Below are 20621 nucleotides of genomic sequence, written 5' to 3' on the forward strand. Positions count from 1 at the left end.
ACAAAGACAACTATTTCATTATAATCTATGGCGCAATATTTTGTTTTGTTAACGTACTCATTTAACTATTAACATTTTATTATCCCATTGGCTTTCTACTAATTCTTTGCGTTAAATTTTGTTGTATTTTGGGAACGTCTTTTAACTTTCGAAATGTAAAGTTGGGAAAATTAACAAAAATATTTACTTTTTTAGAACGTTAATATAAAGTTAGTTACTATCACGATTTGAATAAAAATATTGTTACTTAATGAAATAGTAGGAATCATAATGAAATTATTGACAACTTTGTTATTTTTATTATGAAGATGAGTATATAATTTAAATTAATTTCAACCATAAATTCTTATATAATACACTTGGCAACCTGAATCTATAAGGTCATTTAATATTACTTAACATAATTGTACTTGATCGGATCTTTATTTCAAAATGTGTGACAATTTCTAATTTATTCTTAAAGCAACTTACTGATCATCAGAGCTGAGAGAAGATGCAAACAAAAAGAAGCAATTATGAAATTCAAAGGGACTTAACTCTGGGGGAAATACGAGCTCGTAGTGGACTGGCGAATTCTTGCTTCTCCGAGAGATCGACATCATCATCTCCTTCGACAGGATTCCATTGAAAATGCCAAATCAAATTAGCCACAAAGTATTCCAAGTGAAGCATAGCCAATGCAAAGGCAGGACATATTCTCCTCCCTGCTCCGAATGGCATCATCTTGATCTCTTTACTTCCTGTAATATCGAAATCAACTACTTTATCGGATCCTTCCACTAAGAACCTCTCTGGTCTAAACTCCATTGGATCTTCCCATACATTTTGGTCTAAACCCATCTCCCCAACCATGAAATTGATGGTCGTATCCTTCGGAATGACGTAGCCGTTCAGTTCAACTTCCTCTGTCACTCTGTGTGGCAGCACAAAGTGACCGGGTGGGTTACGCCTAAGACCTTCTAATATCACTGCCTTCAAGTAGGGTATTTTCTGCAAATCTTCCTCCTTCACCACCTCTTCATCATCTGTACTCAGCTTGCTCTGTTTTTCTCCCACTACACTAGCAATTTGTCGGTATAGTTTCTCCTGAATGGAAGGGCTTTTGACCAAGTTGGCCATAATCCACTGTAAGGCAGTGGACGTCGTATCAGTTCCAGCGCTTAGGAATTCACTGCAGAGGGCTACAATTTCTCCAACATTGAGGTTCCTTTTTTCCTCTGGCAATTCCAAATTCAACAGCGTATCCACATAAGCCACTACTAACTCATCGGCGGGTTCGGTCTTTTCTTCTTTGGCCCTGCGTCGAGCTTCAATCAAAGGAATGAGGATATTCCTTTGCTCTCGTTGTAGTTCAATGAGTTTCTTCCAGCGATTTCTAAACATTATTTTTCCAACTCTGGGAAAGAATTTTAGTACATCTCTGTATCGTCGGAAACCCAGGACCAAGTTATTTTGCATATTTTGAATTTGCTTGATTTGAGGTTCCTCAAGTTTATCCCCAAAACACATCAATACAAGAAGACAGAACATAGCATACTGAAAATGATCAATTAACTTCACGGAATCGACTTGGGCGTGACGGATCTGTTGAAGGAGGATACCCAGCACCCACGATCTGGCCTTGGAATAGGACTTGAAGCGAGAATGATGGAGTATTTCTGAAGTCAAGTTTCGACGGAGAAGACGCCATATTGAGCCGTAAGGGGCGGAGCTGATGATACACTGGTTACTAGATTCAGCCGTTGGCCGGTCGGAGAAAATAGAGCCTTGCTGGACTAAAGCTTGGTAGGCTAAAGAGTGACTACCTATGTATATAGTAGGACGAGACCCAATATTGAGAGTTATGAGAGGACCATACCTAGCCTTGAGTACACGGAGTGCGGGTTCCAATTTGGCGTTGGACCATAATAAGCTTCCGATCACCGGAAAAATGTAGGGTCCCGGTGGGAGTTTTTTCTTGGATTTGGAGTTAGCAGAGATGAAAAATACAAAAGATTTGAGCAGAAAAGATATGCAGAGAGAAAAGAGTAGTACGAAAATCCAGTTCTCCATTACTCAATTTCAATACAAAGAGAGAGTTTTCATTTTCATGCGTTTGATTTAGCAAACAAAGGAGAATCAAGATCTGTGGTTGAAAAGATCACATGTTTATCACATTGTACTATATTAATATAATTTTCGAATAGATTATATTATCTTCATTGTTATGTTTTATGTAATAAAGCTTAGTTACGAAAAAATAAAATTATTAAATACTAATAAGTTTTTGAATAGTTAACAGAAAAATCATATTTGTATTTATAGTTATAGTTTGCATAATTTTGCTCCGTAATAAATATTTTGTTTGCTATGGAGCTTCTGATTTGTATAATTCGTTAAAAACATCCAATTTTATACAAATTGTTCAATTTTGTATAAATTCATTTATACATTGTAATTTGTATGATAGATCTATATTTGTATAATTTTAAGTGTATAGGACGAAAATATATCTATTTGTATTTCTATACACATTTTTTTTTGTTTTATACAAATACAAACGTATTTTATCCATTTTACATGGAATTGTATAAAATGACTAATTGTATACTGAAAATGGCTAATTGTATACCGAATCAGATGACAAAAAAAGAATATTTGTTATAAATTACAATTCAAATAAAACTATGACTATAACATTTAATTTGAATCAATAATTTACTATTTTATATAATTTTTCCCTTATTTTAAACCTACTCATTTTTTTAATTTTTTTTATTTTTTTTGCTTTTGTTTTCTATTTAGGTAATTTTCTTACTTTTTATTTAATTTTGTAATTTTTAAAATTAATTCACTCTTATTTTGTGTGTGTAATACATATCATTTATGTTTCATTTAGAATCAAAAAATCACTCAATTATCATTATTATTTTTCAAATATTCTTGATACTTCAAAAGTCTCACTCTTTTCTAGTTGGCATGACATGTCATTAAAGTTTTTTTCTAAAATAGACTAGTTTGATCCATTAAACTCGTTTAAATAAAATAATGATTATATACATATACATATATATATATATATATATATATATAAAAGAATCTTTTATTATAATTAAACATTTTATTTTTTTATGTTATAAAGAATAGGTTTTTAAAACATATTATAATATCATCAATTTTGAATACTTATAAATATACACATTCAAAAAGAAATCGATATACTAATCACTCATGAATGTTCTCTTACATCAATTAATTATAAATTTTATATTGAATAGATAATTTTAAATGTCAATTAACTATTACAAAAAAAAATGTGTATAATAAAATTCATGCTTACAATATTTTTTCTTCAAAAAAATAGAAAGTGGATGATATTTATATTAGAAAAAAAATCTAATCTTTATTTATCAGTATATTATTCTCGTATCATATATATATAATATTGAATTAAAATAGGAAATTCAATCAATTATTACTTGTATTTCGAGAATTTGGGATGAGATAAGAATAAAAATTGATGCTTAATTTATGGTAAGTTAAAATATAATATACTATAACAATAAAAATAAAATAAACAAAATTTTTAAAAAATAGTTAAATAATGATTTTCTCTTTCTTACCAACTTTTTTGTCAACCTTACAAATTTATTTGAATACTTAATGAAAAAGTTATTTAAAATTTTTATATAATTTACTTAGGATTTTGAAAATTACATAGTAATAACTGCGCGCAGAACTTTTCTTTGAATATTGTTTGGTAAAAAAATATAAAGGAATAGTTCTTTTATTTTTTGTTAATAATCTCATAGATTCTCATGTAATTTGTATATTTGTTTTTTAGAGAAATAAGTTTGATGAATTAAATAAGTCTATTATTTTTTAAAATTATGACTTAAGTCTCATTTATTTGATCTTGATGAGGGTCTTAATCTTAATAATTAGATTCGCCTCATTCAGTGTATTTGTTTTCTAGGACTGAATTTTAATTATTCAGATTCAAATCTTTAAGTTTGTTTGTTTTATTTCCTTATAAGTCTCTTAGTGAATCTGAATGAATCAGACCTGTTACACACTATTAACACCATTGAAACTCAAAAAATAAGACTCTTATCTAACATATTCAAAAACTAATATGATCATTATTTAGTTAAATGGGTTAAATGAATCAAGTTTGTCTATTATTAAGACTTTAATGACATGTTATGCCAACTAGGAAAGAGTGATATTTTGGTCCTAAATGAAATATAAATGATTTTTCAAGACAATTCCCTGAATTTGGATGATCATTTAGTTTCAATTATTACTTGTTCGATTATATCTCATTCTTTGAATATATGTATTTTATTTTGGCAAATACATATATCTGACGAATTTAATAAGTGAGATACATGTCTTATGCGTTTAAATTAAATAATTGTAAATAATTTTCTTAATTAATGAAGTACTTGATGACTAATAGATTTTCAACATCCTAGCATATCAACTATATCATTTTTTTTTTGAGATAATGCACAAGTACCACCTCAATCTATGCCTGAAATTTTAGAGACACACTTATATTATACTAAGGTCCTATTATCCCCCTGAACTTATTTTATAAGTAATATTCTAACCTTTTTCGGCCTATGTGGCACTATCTTGTGGGTTCAACGTTGGTTGACTTTCAAACTAGTGTCACGTAGGCCGAAAAGGGGTAGAAAATTACTTATAAAATAAGTTCAAGAGGGTAATAGGACTTTAGTATAGTATAAGTGTGTCTCTGGGATTTCGGGTATAGGTTGAGGGAGTATTTGTGCATTTTTCCTTTTTTTAAACAATATAGGGTGGGTATAATTAGTAATTAGTGAGTAATTGGTTGATTTATAAATGATATTAATAAATTAAATTATAGTCAATAGTTGAGCCCCAAGTATTTTAAAAAATATTTAAACAGTTTAAATTTAAAATCGTTAAATAAGTGGTCAATTTTGAACCCAAAGGTTGATGACAAGGGTATTTTGGAGCCAATAGGTGGATGAGAAGGACATTTTGGAGTCAATAGGTGAATGGAGGATAGTTTTATACCATTTTCAATACTTCGAGGATATTTTATATCATTTTCCGTTTATATAATATGTATAACTATTTATCTGAGATATATCTTACCTATAATAATAGTGATGTATATATTTTTGAGGATATTTATTTTAGAATGATTTCTGTAAGTATTTTCATATCTATTATGCATGATATATACCTAGTAGACATATGAAAACTTTGTTGTATCAATAATGTAAATACATCTCTCATATATAGTTACACATTACTTATTTAGAAGTATACATTATCATACAAAATATATATATATATATATATATATATATATATATATTATATGATCATTTTGTTCTAAATATTTTGCTATCTCTTTTATGTAAATGAAAACTTGGGTAAGTTGGGTGCAAATAAAATAACTTTATTGAATTTTACATGAAATTTATCTTATAGAAAATAATATTTATTCTAATCATGATTAAGACTAATTTTAAATTTACTAACATCAATCATTGATTTAAACATATGACATGTGCCTTTCATCTAAATAAGAACTAGGAGAAAATTGAAAAAAAATAAAAATAGAAAGAAGCCTAATTGTCCTAATCACGGTTAAGTGTGTGTTTATTATTTGTTTTTCTTTGAAAATATTTTCTCTAGAGAAACAAGTTTTTTTAAATGAGGAAAATCACTTCTCAACTAGAAATAACGAAAACAAATTGTATAACATTTCAAGTTTATCGTATCCAACCCTCAGCCTTGATCATTCCATCCGCTCACCCCCGCTCCTCATTTCTATCCGTCTTCATAGCATTTTACAAGATAACATGTGCTTTTGAATAGTATTTTTTTTTTTGCTTCTACCTGAAAATAAGTAAAAGACAGGTTTAATTTTCGAGAAATATTTTCTAAATATATCAAACACACCTAAAGCTTATAGTTATTTTATTATGGGAAAATTATATATAATGACAAACTAATAAATCAAATTAATTGCAATAATCATCCTTTGATTTAATTGTGTCCCGTAGCAAACTGTTTGTCAGTCACCTCTCTCTCTCAAACTCTCGCTCGACACTCTGCTCTCTCGCTTCCTCTCCCTTTTATACAAACACAAATGTATAAAATCAAATTCTATTTTGTATAAAGCAGAGGAAATTGTATAAATACATAAATTTTTGTTCCCCTCTCTCCCCTTTTCTAGATCTCGCTCGCCACTCTTCCTAATCTCGCTCGCCACCCTTGTCTCTCTCGCTTATACAAACAGAAACGAAATGTATAAATTGCGTTTTCGTTTGTATAAATCGAGAGAAAATTGTATATACACATGCAAGTACATATATTTTCATCCCATACACTTATGATTTATACAATAAAAATACTCTCCTGCCCAGTTTCTTTTGCCTTTCTCTCTTTCTCGTTTTATACAAATTCAAATTGTTTATAATTTCTCTCTTTCTCGTTTTATACAATTCGATTCAATTGTATATTCCCTGCCCAAGTTTCTTTTGCTTTTCTCTCTTTCTCATTTTATACAAATTTCAAATTGTATATAATCGTAATATACACTTATGATTATACAATTCGTTTTTATACAATTCTCTGCCCAAGTCTTTTTCTCTTTCTCGTTTTATACGCTTCGTTTTATACAGTTCGCTTCAATTATATATGTATAGCGAATTATACATTTATATATTTGCTATGGAGTGCAATTATCCAAACTTTGCTATAGCATACAAATATAAATTTTATGTTTGCTATATATGAGTTGCCCTTTTATTATTGTCTCTGCCGCATTTTAGATGAACACCTTTTATTTTATCTCTGAAAAAAATAATCTTAGGCCTTTAAAATTTATTTAAACTTCCACGGTCATAAAAATTATAAGGATAAAATAAAATAAAAATTATTTTTTTATAATTTAATAAGTAATCAAGTAATATGAAATTGATATTTTTATATTGGGGTGTAAATCTTAATGACATGCCTTTGTCGTACTGTGATTTATAGAATTATTATATAATTTATACATATTTAAAATTTTTTGATTAAATTTAAATAATTTGATTATCGAAAAATGAAAAGTAAACATGAGACTGATTAATATCATTATGATATAATATGGAATAAAATAATTCAAATTCCAATCAAATACATATAAAATAATTCTATATTTTAGATTTGAGATATTTATACCTTATATGTGGTAAAGTCGTAACAACCTTCCTCACCATATGTGAAGTGGGCGGTGATAATGTTAATGAAAATAAGAAGATAAATATCTCACTGATGATTACAAAGTAGTGACTGATTTAGCAATGGAAATCTGGTTTATCGTTGTTGTTACTCTCTGTATAGCTTTCTGGTTGAAATCCATTTTTAATATTATTGTCTCTCCAAATTCCAATACCAAGAGAAACCTCCCGCCGGGACCCTACAGTTTTCCGGTGATCGGTAGTTTATTATGGGCCAAACGGACCTTCGCCGACTTGGAACCCATCCTCCGTGACCTTAAAGCTAAGTATGGTCCGCTGATTACACTAAATATTGGGTCTCGTTCAGCCATATTCGTAGCTAGCCACTCCTTAGCCTACCAAGCTTTAGTCCAGCAAGGTGCTGTTTTCTCTAACCGGCCAAAGGCTGGGCCTACCAGTGCAGTCGTCAATAGTAACCAGCGGAACATCAGCTCCGCCCCTTACGGCCCTATATGGCGTCTACTCCGTCGAAATTTGACTTCGGAAATACTCCACCCATCTCGTATCAAGTCATATTCCAAGGCCAGATCTTGGGTGCTGGGTATCCTCATTCAACAGCTCCGTAACGCCCAAGTTGATTCTGTGAAGTTAATTGATCATTTTCAGTATGCAATGTTCTGTCTTCTTGTATTGATGTGTTTTGGGGATAAACTTGAGGAAACTCAAATCCGACAAATTGAAAATATACAGCGCAAGTTGCTCCTGGGTTTCACACGATTCAATATAATAAACATATTTCCTAGAGTTGGAAAAATAATTTTTAGGAATCGCTGGAAGGAACTCATTGAACTACGACAAGAGCAAGAGAGTATCATCATTCCTTTGATTGAAGCTCGAAGCAGGGCCAGAGAACAAAGGACCGAGCACGGTGATGAATTTGTGGTGGCTTATGTGGATACGCTGTTGAATTTGGAGTTTCCAGAGGAAAAAAGGAATCTCAATCATGGAGAAATCGTAACGCTCTGTAGTGAATTCCTAAGCGCCGGAACTGATACGACGTCCACTGCCTTACAGTGGATTATGGCCAACTTGGTCAAAAACCCTTCCATTCAGGAAAAACTATACCAAGAAATTGTCACTGTAGTGGGAGAAAAACAGAGCAAGTTGACAGATGAAGAGGTGGTGAAGGAGGAGGATTTGCAGAAAATGCCCTACTTGAAAGCAGTTATATTAGAAGGTCTTAGGCGGCACCCACCTGGTCACTTTGTGCTGCCACACACAGTGACAAAGGAAGTAGAACTGAATGGCTACATCATCCCAAAGGATGTCACCATCAATTTCATGGTTGCAGAGATGGGTCTAGACCCAAAGGTGTGGGAGGATCCCTTGGAGTTTAGACCAGAGAGGTTCTTAGTGGAAGGTTCAGATAACGAAGGGTTTGATATAACAGGAAGTAGAGAGATCAAGATGATGCCATTCGGCGCAGGGAGGAGAATATGTCCTGCCTATGCATTGGCTATGCTTCACTTGGAATACTTTGTGGCTAATTTGATTTGGCATTTTCAATGGAAGCCTGTGGAAGGAGATGATGTTGATCTCACAGAGATTCTAGAATTCACCGTCGTGATGAAGAACCCATTACGAGCTCGTATCTGCCCCAGAGTTAACTCCGTTTGAATTTGGTAATTGCTTCTTTTTATTTGCATCATTCTCTGTTGATGGACTTCCCCCCGCTGGAAGTTAGTGGGAATATGATTATTAATGCCTTGCTGCAATATCAGCTTAGTAGTTTTTATTGGCTAAAACAAGATACAAGCTACTAAGCTGATATTGCAGTAAGGCAAAAGTTAAACTGGCTGTTCCTTGCTTATATCTTGTCCATTTGGCAGATAGTAGTTCAATTTGTACTTTCCTGAATCTTGTGTAAAGAAGTGATGCCTGTTCACTAGAATTATACTATTCCCTCCATTCCACTTTGTTTTGACACTGTTCCCTCATTAATCAATTAAAAAAATACATTTCTATATTTATAGTCACAAATGTTTAAATGTTAGATTTAGATGTTTTTCGTTCTTAAATTCCTCTATTAGAATGCTAGTTCTTATAGTTCACATATTATGATTACGACTATTAATACGAGGGAATACACTCCTTTTCGTCGTCCCATTGGGTTCTCGGCAATCGCATGACAATTGGGACATTTTAGTCTTTCTATTATATTTTATCCTGACATCTTCTGTACTTTTTGTTCTGGAAGCAAAGGGAAGAGCTATTGTGGGAGATAAATAGTCTTTTTCTATGCGCTGTGACCTATTCTTCTAGCTATGACAGACCTATGCTTTTGTGGGGATTTCAAGTATGGCTCCTCAGCTTTGTATATTATACCAAATACATCATGTTAACATTATCTGTTGAATTAGCATTGTGTGTTGGCCGTTGGGAGGTAGATATATTCTTCTATTTGCGGTCGTGAGCTATTTTTCCAGGAATGCAACAATTGTTTCTCCATGTACATTCGTGATGACTGTAAAGTTTATCTGATCAACTAATTTTACTTTGCTGCCATGTTTTTGCTTATTTGATCTTTAACATGTGAGGCTATATCAGAAAGTTTCCTAACAGCTTAGCGTGACTTCACAACTTCTACTTTAAATCTGGAACTTCCTTTCTTTTGCTTTATTTTTCTTCATGCTTTTGGAGTTTTGTGCTTCTGCTATCCATCTTGTCGTTTCTATGCCTGCTTGTGGTAAGTGAATTTGTTGCACTTCCTCTTTTTCCCTCCTTCAGATTTCTATTGCTGCGTTGATTGTGTGCCCACACGACTTCTCTGTAACAACATAAAATTTATAAAAGGGAAAAGATCAATTTAAAGTAGACACACCTTTGTGCTAACTTTGTTTGACAAATAAGAGGAATAAGAAGGTCTTGGTCGTCTTTCTGTGTTGTTGACAACTGCACCAAACTGTGGTTTTTTTGTCTTCATATTATATATTTTTACACAGCTAGATGTTGTACTTCTCTGGTGGAGGATGCGTAAAACTTTTCACTGAATTTCTTTCCTTTAGGTTTGTGCTGTCGTTTCTTTCCTTTAAAACTGTCTAACATCAAAGCTTCAAGGGTATAGATTCAGCTCTCCTGTAGAATCAACCTTGTAATCTGTTCATGAATTCTCTGTTTCTGTTGGGTAACTCTTGTGTTTCTCTCCGGTCATATTAAATAGGCACATGCAACAATACTTGCCTGGTACATTGTAGCTTTTACATTCTTCCCATTGGCATTCAGAACAGCCCACTGGATCTCCTCTTGCCATTTCATTGTAGACTTCCTTTCAATGCTCAATATCACAAAGTGGACATAGTTTACTCTCAATTACCCCCACTGCATGAACCTGTCCTTTGTGTATAGTCTGCCATGTAGGATCAACAGTAGTAGGAAAATTCATTAGGTGCTCCAATGTTATTGCAAGTCATCCTCCACTACGGTACTTTCAGGAAATCCCCTCCCAAATATTTTTTAGACACAATACTATGACTAATCACTAAATGTATATTAGTGGTATTCATAAGGTACAAAGCTCAATTGTTTACAACCTGCAATGGAATGCCAACATTATTTTCTTTTTCTTTGGATTGAATTGTTTCTTACAATATTTGAGAATATGATAGACCAATTGTTTGTTTATAGTATTGTAATTTAAAATTTTACCTCCAACAAAGTAAAGTGTAGGTCATTATTTCTGTACGACCATTTCTTTACTTTATTCTTACTAATTGGAGTCTGACTCTACTTTTTGGAACTATGAATGGCACTCCATAAGGCACCAACATCTTTTGACCACACTCTGCTTCAAAAGAGAAATGGATGAGAATGGTATTTGCTCCTCAAGCTAGTTAGAATTTAGAACTTAGTGACTTGTCTTGGATCCCTTCTAGGCTAGTGCACAATAATTTTGATGGTAGTCACAATTTAAGATTGAGCTTAGATGGCTAGTTCAGTAGGACTTACCTTTTGGTTGCTCTATTTCTTGCTTGTTCCTATTATGAATGTGTTGCTTCCTATGTGAAAATATTAAAATTCGTGGGTTTCTTCTTCTTTTACTTGGGTTTGATACACTTGATCCAAGGGTCTTTCAGAAACAACCTCTTCACGAGGTAGTGGTAAGGTCTACGTATACTTTATATACTCCCCAGAGCCCACTTTGTGAGATTTCACTCGGTATGTTATTCTTGTTGTTGTGGTGTTTCTGGTAGTTGTTATATCTGCTTTATGTTCTGTTCTATCCTCCCTTCTTTCCTAGTAGGGAGGGATTCTTTGTTAATTTTGTTTATTGATTATAAACCCATGTGTTACAGGAAACAGCAAAAGTGAATATGTTAAGCAATAAGCTGTAGAATGTTCCGCTGATGCAATGGTGGGGAATAATCATAGCTGGAATACCGCATTAGAATCATTTGGGCACACTTTTACTCTTGTATTTGTAAAACTTATTTTTGAGAAACTTATTCTTTAGCCGAGGGTCTATGGGAAACCACCTCTATACATCACACAAGGTAGGGGTAAGGTCTACGTACATCTACTTGTGAGATTACAATGAGTATGTTGTTGTTGCCTGATGGGGCAGTGTCCATCTTTCTTAAAAGTTTATAACAGTGGCTTGTAATCTATTTTTGTATAGATTGCTATTACAAAAATGCCGTGTTTTTTTATAGTTCTACTTGTTATTGTTTTTAGGGAAAAGGGTCTGATATACCCCTCAACTTTGTCATTTGGAGCTGATATACCCCTCGTTATAAAAGTGGCTCATATATACCCCTACTTGTAAACAAATGACTCACATATACCCTTTTCCTCTAACGGAAATGAAAAAAATAATAATTTTAATCTAAATTTTTATTATTTTTTTCTAAAAAATATAATCTTATATGAGTAAATTTAATCCTCGTCAAACAAATTTTTTTGACTTTTTTTGGTTTAAATGACTAATTTATAATTATTATTTTGATAATCAAATTTATTTATGTTTCACTAATATTTTTGTAAAACTTATTGTAGATGACCAAATTTTTTCTTCGAATACGAAATTAAGTTACAATACACACAAAAAAAAAATAGTTTAGTTTTTTATTCTTTAAACTAAGGAATGAAAGAAAAAAATAAAATAAGAATAAGAAATTCAAATAATTATAATAAAAGAAGTCAAAAAATAATTTATGTATTACAAAAATTAAAATATACCTTGAACTTGGATGGAAGAATCATATATACCCCTAAATAATTTTTTTTTAAAAAATAGAAGTAATAAATATAAATTTAAAACTAATTTTTTAACTTCCGTTAAATGAAGGGTATATGTGAGCCATTTTGTAACGGCAGGGGTATATGTGAGCCGTTTGTATAACGGTAAGGGCCACTTTTATAACGCTCCAAATGACAAAGTTGAGGGGTATATCAGACCCTTTTCCCTTGTTTTTATGTTTGTGTCGTGCAACTTTGTGGATGTGATGGATCATCTGGGATTAAAGATGTTCTGGAACAGAGCTCGATAACTCACGAAGAACAGGAAATGAATTTTGCCATGGAAGAAAGTGAAATTGCTTTCGTGTTGTTATGAATGTTAATGTCCTAACGTTTTCGTTGGCACTAAAATCTTGTCTTCAACACATTATCAAGACTTGGGCAGGATGTTTGAATTGCCAGATGACAGTTGTTCTGAATCATATATATATATATGAGAAAGAAAATGGTACTGCATAGCACTTGAATTGATTAACCCATGGAAGTGTGGGGTAGTTAATAGCAGTTGAGACTTTGTTCAAGTTGCATATCCGTGAAAATTTCTATTAAAATTATTGAGTTACCACTCATATAATTTACCGAGTTAAAAGTAATACATATCATTTATTTCATGATTTTTACTTCTATGCTTAAATACTACATTCCGAAATTGTGTTTTAGTTATGAGAATGAAATCACCTTCCGATGAATAGTTTTACCTTAAAATGGAGCTTCTACGCATGAATTTGATTTAGTCTTGACATTAAAGAGAGCACCAAATGTTGGTATAATAAGTGTTTGATGAGAGTACAAGAGAGATAAAATGTTGGACATTAAAGAGAATAACACATTGTTGGAATAGTTGGTGCTGATGGGAGTATAAGAGAGATCAAATATTGGAACGAAGAGAAGTTTGACGTGCTCTTATGGTATCTCGGGCGACTGGGTCGAGCGAATAAATCAATTTTAAAGTGAATTTATTGTGTGAAGAATGCGTTATGACTCGTGATCGCCTGCTTGGTGGGAGTGACTCCTCTATTCATTCATCTGTACTATGACAGTAACTGCTACAGGATATGAAAATCGACACACTAATTAGTACAATGATACTAATACTCTAATATGCGGCCTCCACCCCGTCTAAGTTAACCTCATTTCTCGTATCTAAAATCATGTCCTTGCTAGCTGCTGAGAGTAAGCGCGGCGCCTCAATCCTCAGCACATGTCCAAACATAATAACTTTGACTATTGCTGACCGATATTTTAAACTGCCCGAAGTTAATTTTGAGCCGCGATTATCAGGGCTATCTTCTTTACACTGAGTAGCCTGTGTGCTCAATTGCCCTCTCAAAATTTCCAAATCAATCAATGGAAGCTCTGCAATCTTCATTCCTCTGCTCAACTCCATTAAAATCTCCATCTCACAAACCTACCAGAAAACCCAAACCGAGACCCACCATAGTCTCCTGCTCCGTCACACCAGACCCATGGACACTCAGCGACGGCAACAGCAAGAACCTCAACAAACCAAAACCCAGATCAAAGAACCCCAAGAACCCACTTTCCGACGACAACGCTCGTCGCATTATCAAAGCGAAAGCTCAATATTTAAGCGCGTTGAGGCGAAACCAAGGCTCACAAGCTATGACTCCCAAATGGATTAAGCGGACCCCTGAGCAGATGGTGCAGTACTTGGAAGATGATAGAAATGGGAATTTGTACGGGAAGCATGTGGTTGCGGCTATTAAGAGAGTAAGAAGTCTTGCGGTCAAAGCTGAAGGGTCATATGATATGAGGGAAGTGATGGGTTCTTTTGTTACGAAGCTTACTTTTAGAGAGATGTGTGTTGTGCTCAAAGAACAAAGGGGTTGGCGACAAGTTAGAGATTTTTTCGCTTGGATGAAATTACAGGTAAGTTTGTTTGTGGTGCTTCAACTTTTACATTGAACTTGATAAACCCAGTCGAATTCTACTGAAAATAGTGTGTGTATTGGATTCTGTCTGAATTTCTGATTTTAGATCGAATTTTGAGGGGCTTGTGCATCTTCCAAGTTTCAGGTGCTTGTTTTTTTGGGCTTCTTTTACAAGATTGCATTTTTTTCTAGATGACAAGTTAACTACATATTTGAGATAAATCAGTATATCCTCTTCTGTTCATATTATAGGATGGAATTTGAATGTTTAAGGTGTTATATTGACTTCTATAACATTACTGATAGAGGAGAAAAACCTTATAAGAAAATACTAATGTAATGATTGAGAAGTTATTTTGATAGAGAAATATTACATCATGTTTAAAATTTTAATAATTTCATATTTCTGAAATTTGTGGGAGTTGTATAGATAAGGAATGTTGAAAAACATTTCGATACCTTCCAAATTGGAGAGCGTCATATAGATTTGGATGGAGGGAATTCCATATTTTAAGGTTTATGCAGATTTTTTTATTTTTTATTCTTTGGCATACTTTTGTCTTTTAGAAGTTCTTCAACATACCTTTTGTTAGATGGCTCTTAATATCTAGATTAACATTGGCTATGATACTGTCATGAGTACGCTGTCATCACATTAGCATAGGATCACAAGGTTTTCTTTATAATAATACTTTTCTTTGGAGAATCTGAAATATTAATTTGGTGTAATTTAGATTTATGCTTGGAACAGTTAAGCTACCGGCCAAGTGTCATTGTCTATACAATTATTCTCCGTGCATATGGCCAAGTTGGGAAAATCAAACTAGCTGAGCAGACCTTTCTGGAAATGCTTGAAGCGGGGTGTGAACCTGATGAAGTTGCTTGTGGTACCATGTTGTGCGCTTATGCTCGGTGGGGACGTCACAAAGCTATGATGTCCTTCTTTTCTGCTGTTCAGGAAAGGGGAATCACACCTTCAACTGCCGTCTTTAATTTCATGCTGTCATCTTTACAGAAAAGATCACTTCATAAAAATGTTATAAGTATATGGAAACAGATGACTGAAAAAGGGGTTGAGCTGAATCATTTTACTTTTACAGTCGTTATCTGCTCACTTGTCAAAGAAGGTCATGCTGAAGTAGCTTTTAAGACTTTAAATCAGATGAAGAGTTTGAAGTTCATTCCGGAGGAGGCAACTTATAGCATTCTCATCAGTCTAATTTCAAAAAGTGGTAACTATGATGATGCTTTCAGGCTTTATGAAGATATGAGATCACAAGGGATAATCCCGAGCAACTTTACATGTGCTTCACTTTTGACAATGTATTACAGAAAGGAGGACTATCCCAAAGCACTTGCTCTCTTTGAGGAGATGGACAGGTATGGTATAAAAATAGATGAAGTCATATATGGCTTGCTTATCAGAATATATGGCAAGCTTGGTCTCTATGAAGATGCTCAGAAGACTTTTGAAGAGGTTAAGAAGTTGGGTGTGATTAGTAATGAGAAAACCTATACAACAATGGCTCAAGTCCATCTAAATGCTGGAAACATTGATGACGCACTGGATATAATGGATGATATGAAGTCAAAAAACATATCATTTTCAAATTTCAGTTATGGTATCTTATTGAGGTGCCATATTATGAAGGAAGACTTGGCTTCTGCCGAAGCTGTGTTTCAGGCTCTCTCTAAGATGCAAATTCCTGAGTGTGATTTTTGCAATGACATGCTCAATTTGTACGTGAGACTCGGTTTAACTGAGAAAGCAAAAGATTTCATTTTCCAGATAAGGAAAATTAAAGTCGAATTTGATGAGGAGCTTCTCAAGGCAGTGATGAAGGTTTTTTGCATTGAAGGAATGGTCAAAGATGCAGTGCAGTTGATACGAGAGTTCAGTTCAAACAAAACATTTGAAGATTCTGTATTTACACAGACTTTTTCTGTGGCCATCCATGGAAATGATAGATTTACTGCAGCCGGAATTGCTTCCAAGCCCTTGGACCAACCAGGTGCTATGGCTTTTGAGATGGTCCTTATCCTCTATATAGCAGATGGAAATACAACGAAGGCAGAAGAAACACTAAATTTGTTGCTTAAGACTGCAAATGGCCTGTCTGTTGCTAGTCAGCTCATCAGGAAATTCACCAAAGAAGGTAAAAAAATTTGCTCTTGCGTTTAGTAAGTTAGGTGTAAGCAACACTGACTATCTCCTCTTTAATATTCTTGATATGCATACAAATGTGACTGGCAAAAGATTGACCTTGACAGATTTCCTGTCCCGATGAAATGTTTTGATTAAAATAGCATAGAACCCAGAACTCATAATTTCCTTAGCTTCATCCCACTATGGTGATATGATATGGTTACTAAAGTGATTCAACGATGGCCATCTAGGACTATTGTATCTGAATTTTTCTTTCCGCTCTAGTTCATCCTTTAAGCAGAAATGTTACAAGGCCTGATTTTATGGTAATTTACATCAATTTCTCCTGTAGGTGACATTTCAAAGGCAGAAGACCTTTTTAAGCTGTTAATGAAGCTGGGTACAAAACCAGAGGATGTTGCAATTGCATCCTTGATCAATTTTTATGGGAAGCAGAAGAATTTGAAGAAAGCGCTTAATGTCTTTGCATCAGTTGCGAACTCCTCCAGGAGTGGAAGTCTTATATACAATTCTATAATTGATTCATATAATAGATGTGACAAACAAGAGGAAGCTTACATGTTTTACTGGGAAGAGATGAAGAAAGGGCATGTTTTAGGTCCAGTTGCTATTAGCATGCTGGTGAATGGTTTAAGTAATTGCGGTAAGAGTATGGAATCTCTGACTTGAATACTTTCTGTTCAATTTAAGACTGTGTTACCCTGTTTAATTGCGTTTAAACTACTTTATCTATACAATCATCTATTTTGGCATAATCCTAAACTATTAACACTCTAGTACAATATCTTTAGTATGGGTGAAGGATGGCGAGGGATCACTGACTCCTTTCTCTCCATTTCTTAAGGAGTTATAGAAATTTCTGTGAAAATGAAGCTCTTCTTCAAGGAGCATATATGAGCATGCCTGCCTTCTATTCTCCTAAAATTTCCTGGTACTTCAAGTTGGTGTAGCTCTGTGCCAATCAAATAAATTAAACAGATGTTTGGTGTTTGCGTCCCACAATTTTTCATTTGATTTCCTCACTGCCTTCTGTTAATGCGATTGATCTCTTTAATATCTTTTGTTCTTTCTAAATTTTAAAGGTAGATTGAACACCAGAGTCCACACCGATCTCTCTATTTATTTGTCGAAGAACTGCAACATTCTTCCCCAGTATGACAAGTGGGTTGTGTTAGGATTAGATATTTGGAACACATAAAGAGTTACATTATCTCATAATTTTTTTTTTGATTACATTTAAAACAGCTGCTGTAGAAGAACCTGAAATTGGAAAGAAGAAATAGATATCTTATTTGCTTGTATTATCTGATTATGTTGCTTGATGTTGTTGAAATGCAATGTGCAGGGAGATATACTGAAGCGGAGGCCATTATTCACAATTCTTTGCGTGCTAATTTGGAGCTTGATACTGTGGCTTATAATACATTTATCAAGGCAATGCTGCAAGCAGGTTAACTTTTATCAAAGAGAACAATTGCCTAAAGCATTTGAACCTTTTTTTTTCTTTCATTTGGAGCATATTGAGATTCAATATTGACCAGAAATTAAAAGTTTTGAGACCTAAAGACATTTTAATGGAGTGCAGGTAAATTGCGGCTTGCATCCAGAGTTTATGAGCACATGCTCTCCTCGGGTGTTCCTCCATCAATTCAAACATACAACACCATGATTAGGTTAGAGCATGCCATTCTTTAAAATGGGAGAAAGATATTATATTTTGCATTTCTCGTAAGTGTAAGAATTTGGTTGTGGATGCAGTGTATATGGACGAGGAAGAAACCTGGATAAAGCTGTGAAGGCTTTTGATATTGCTCAGAAGATGGGCATATCTTTGGATGCAAAGGCTTATACCAACTTGATATGTTATTATGGAAAGGCTGGTAATTACCTGCTGCCTAAATTTCTCATCAGGGGTTAGTTAAGGAAACCTGGGTCTTTCTGGTGAAGATCAATTAAATGCTAATTCTCCTAATTTTTATCTGTCTCACAATATCTCGTAAACATAGGTAGTATTGAAAATTGTCATTTTCACCGTTGTGGTTTAGGTAGCTGCTTGTCCTTATCTTCTGTGTTTCTGTATTCCCCAAAAAGAATTGCTAATGTGAATGGACATGCTTCATGTGTGTCTTTTTTATTTTCTTAAATTCAAGATGCTCCTTTTCTGGTCTGTTCAAACTTCAAACGCCTGTCATAATGATTGTATTGTTGCCAATTGTTTTTGGTTGGTGTAGAGCTAGCTATCTTTTCCCTGGGCGAGGGTGGAGAGGGAAATGTGTGTCTGTACTTGAATTCTCTTGGCTTCTGTCACTGTGTTTTATTTGTAGCAATTTTGTGATTTCTTATTTTCGATCGATGCAGGGAAATATGATGAAGCATCTAATCTATTTGTCAGAATGCAGGAAGCAGGGATAAAACCTGGACAGGTATGTATGCGTAATCAGAGCCAGATCCAGTAGAAAAGTCACTTTACTTTTATTTTGCGGTAGTAAATATGTATCTGCATTACAGCCACATTCTGGCTAGTGAAATGTTGTCATGTGCTTTCAATACACACCTGTGTCTTGGTTGTCAGTAATGCACTGTTAATGTTCAATGCCATTTATAGTATAGAAGAATGCTTGGAATTGGATTGCTACATCAAAGTACTTAATAATTTTCAGCACATTGCAGGTGAGCTGCAACGTCATGATGAATGTATATGCGGCTGCTGGACTTCATCAAGAAGCTGAAGTCCTCATGCATAGCATGCGGAGCAGTGGTTGTAAACCTGACTCCCTAACCTATCTTGCACTTATTAGAGCATATACAAGGGTGGGAGAGTGCTCAGAGGCTGAAAAGGCCATTGATTCTATGCAGAAAGAAGGAATTCCCCCTTCTTGTGCTCATTTTAACGCGTTGCTATCAGGTTTTGCAAAAGGGGGATTAATTAGAGAAGTAGAAAGGATTTATAATAATCTCATGAATGCTGACGAACAACCTGACCTAGAGTCTCATAGTCTTATGCTTAGATGTTACATGGACTATGGTCGTGTGGAGGAAGGCATTTCCTTGTTTGAACGAATCTCCAAGTCTGTAAAACCTGACCGGTTTATAATGAGTGCAGCTGTGCATTTGTACAGGTCAGCAGGCTTAGTACTCAAAGCAGACGGGGTGTTGAGGTCTATGAACAGTTTCGGGATTCCCTTCTTGGAGAAACTTGAAGTTGGATCAAAATTGAAAGCTGACTGATTCATCAGCATAGACTTTAGAAAACTGGACCATTAATGTACTTCTTGGTGGGATGAGACTGAATGCCAAATTACAACTACGTCATATCAAGTATGCAATTGTGCTTAGACTAGCGTGGATGCAGCAGTGCCAAGGTCATACCAGCAAGGCTGGAGCTAAGCTAATACTATGTGAAGGAGTTGATCGGTTGGAATAACATGCAACATTGAGTTTGGCAATGTCTGTCACACTGCTCAAGGCAGTATCTGAATATCAATGTGTTGATGGATCTTCTTACTGGGCAGAGTACTTCTCAAGTCGCGAATATGGTGGATTCTGACGAACCAATTTTGAAAGCCTGAGAAGTATGAGGGAGTGTAAATAGTAGTTAGTTTGTATCTAAAAATGATTTAAGCTTTATGTACAAACGTTGACTCCGAGTATAAGTAATTTTGTGTATCTAGTTTTTATTTAAATGTCTTTGCAAATTCTTCGTTCACATTCTTGTATTTCTTTCTTCCCCTAACAATACAGGAAAAAAATATCTGGAAAAAAATATCTCGTAGTGCTAAGTCGGGTTATTATTTGTTACAGCCATACTTTAATTTAATTGTGGCTGTAGCAAACTATTTGTTGGTCGCCTTTCTCTATCAAACTTTTGCTTTCTCTCGCTTTTATACAAACACAAATGTATCAAATGCGTTTGTGTTTGTATAAAGCGAGAGAAAATTGTATATATACATATATTTTCATTCCACTCTCCCAGATCTCGCTCGCCACCATCGCCTCTCTCGCTTATACAAACAAAAACGAAATATATAAATTGCATTTCTGTTTGTATAAATCGAG

The 20621-nt window shown here is 34.1% G+C and overlaps 3 protein-coding genes across 3 annotated transcripts; 2 read left to right on the plus strand and 1 right to left on the minus strand.

Annotated features, from left to right (window-relative positions):
* Positions 1 to 299: 299 nt before the first annotated feature.
* Positions 300 to 2159, minus strand: LOC107015201 (cytochrome P450 89A2-like). Its single transcript, XM_015215398.2, has one exon. It carries the CDS (start codon positions 2050 to 2052, stop codon positions 523 to 525), a length of 1530 nt encoding a protein of 509 aa, XP_015070884.1. The 5' UTR covers positions 2053 to 2159; the 3' UTR covers positions 300 to 522.
* Positions 2160 to 7215: 5056 nt separating this feature from the next.
* LOC107014567 (cytochrome P450 89A2-like) lies at positions 7216 to 11922 on the plus strand. The gene is made up of 2 exons (XM_015214534.2): positions 7216 to 8893; positions 11564 to 11922. The coding sequence occupies exon 1, from the start codon at positions 7335 to 7337 to the stop codon at positions 8886 to 8888; it is 1554 nt and encodes a 517-aa protein (XP_015070020.1). The 5' UTR covers positions 7216 to 7334; the 3' UTR covers positions 8889 to 8893; positions 11564 to 11922.
* A 1931-nt stretch (positions 11923 to 13853) lies between these two features.
* LOC107015404 (pentatricopeptide repeat-containing protein At5g27270) lies at positions 13854 to 20271 on the plus strand. Its single transcript, XM_015215658.2, has 8 exons — positions 13854 to 14396; positions 15150 to 16554; positions 16897 to 17208; positions 17911 to 18015; positions 18151 to 18238; positions 18324 to 18445; positions 18924 to 18988; positions 19236 to 20271. Exons 1-8 carry the CDS (start codon positions 13854 to 13856, stop codon positions 19791 to 19793), a joined length of 3198 nt encoding a protein of 1065 aa, XP_015071144.1. The 3' UTR covers positions 19794 to 20271.
* Positions 20272 to 20621: the final 350 nt, after the last annotated feature.

This window comes from Solanum pennellii, chromosome 3 (genome assembly GCF_001406875.1).
Source record: "Solanum pennellii chromosome 3, SPENNV200".
Taxonomy (NCBI): Eukaryota; Viridiplantae; Streptophyta; class Magnoliopsida; order Solanales; family Solanaceae; genus Solanum; species Solanum pennellii.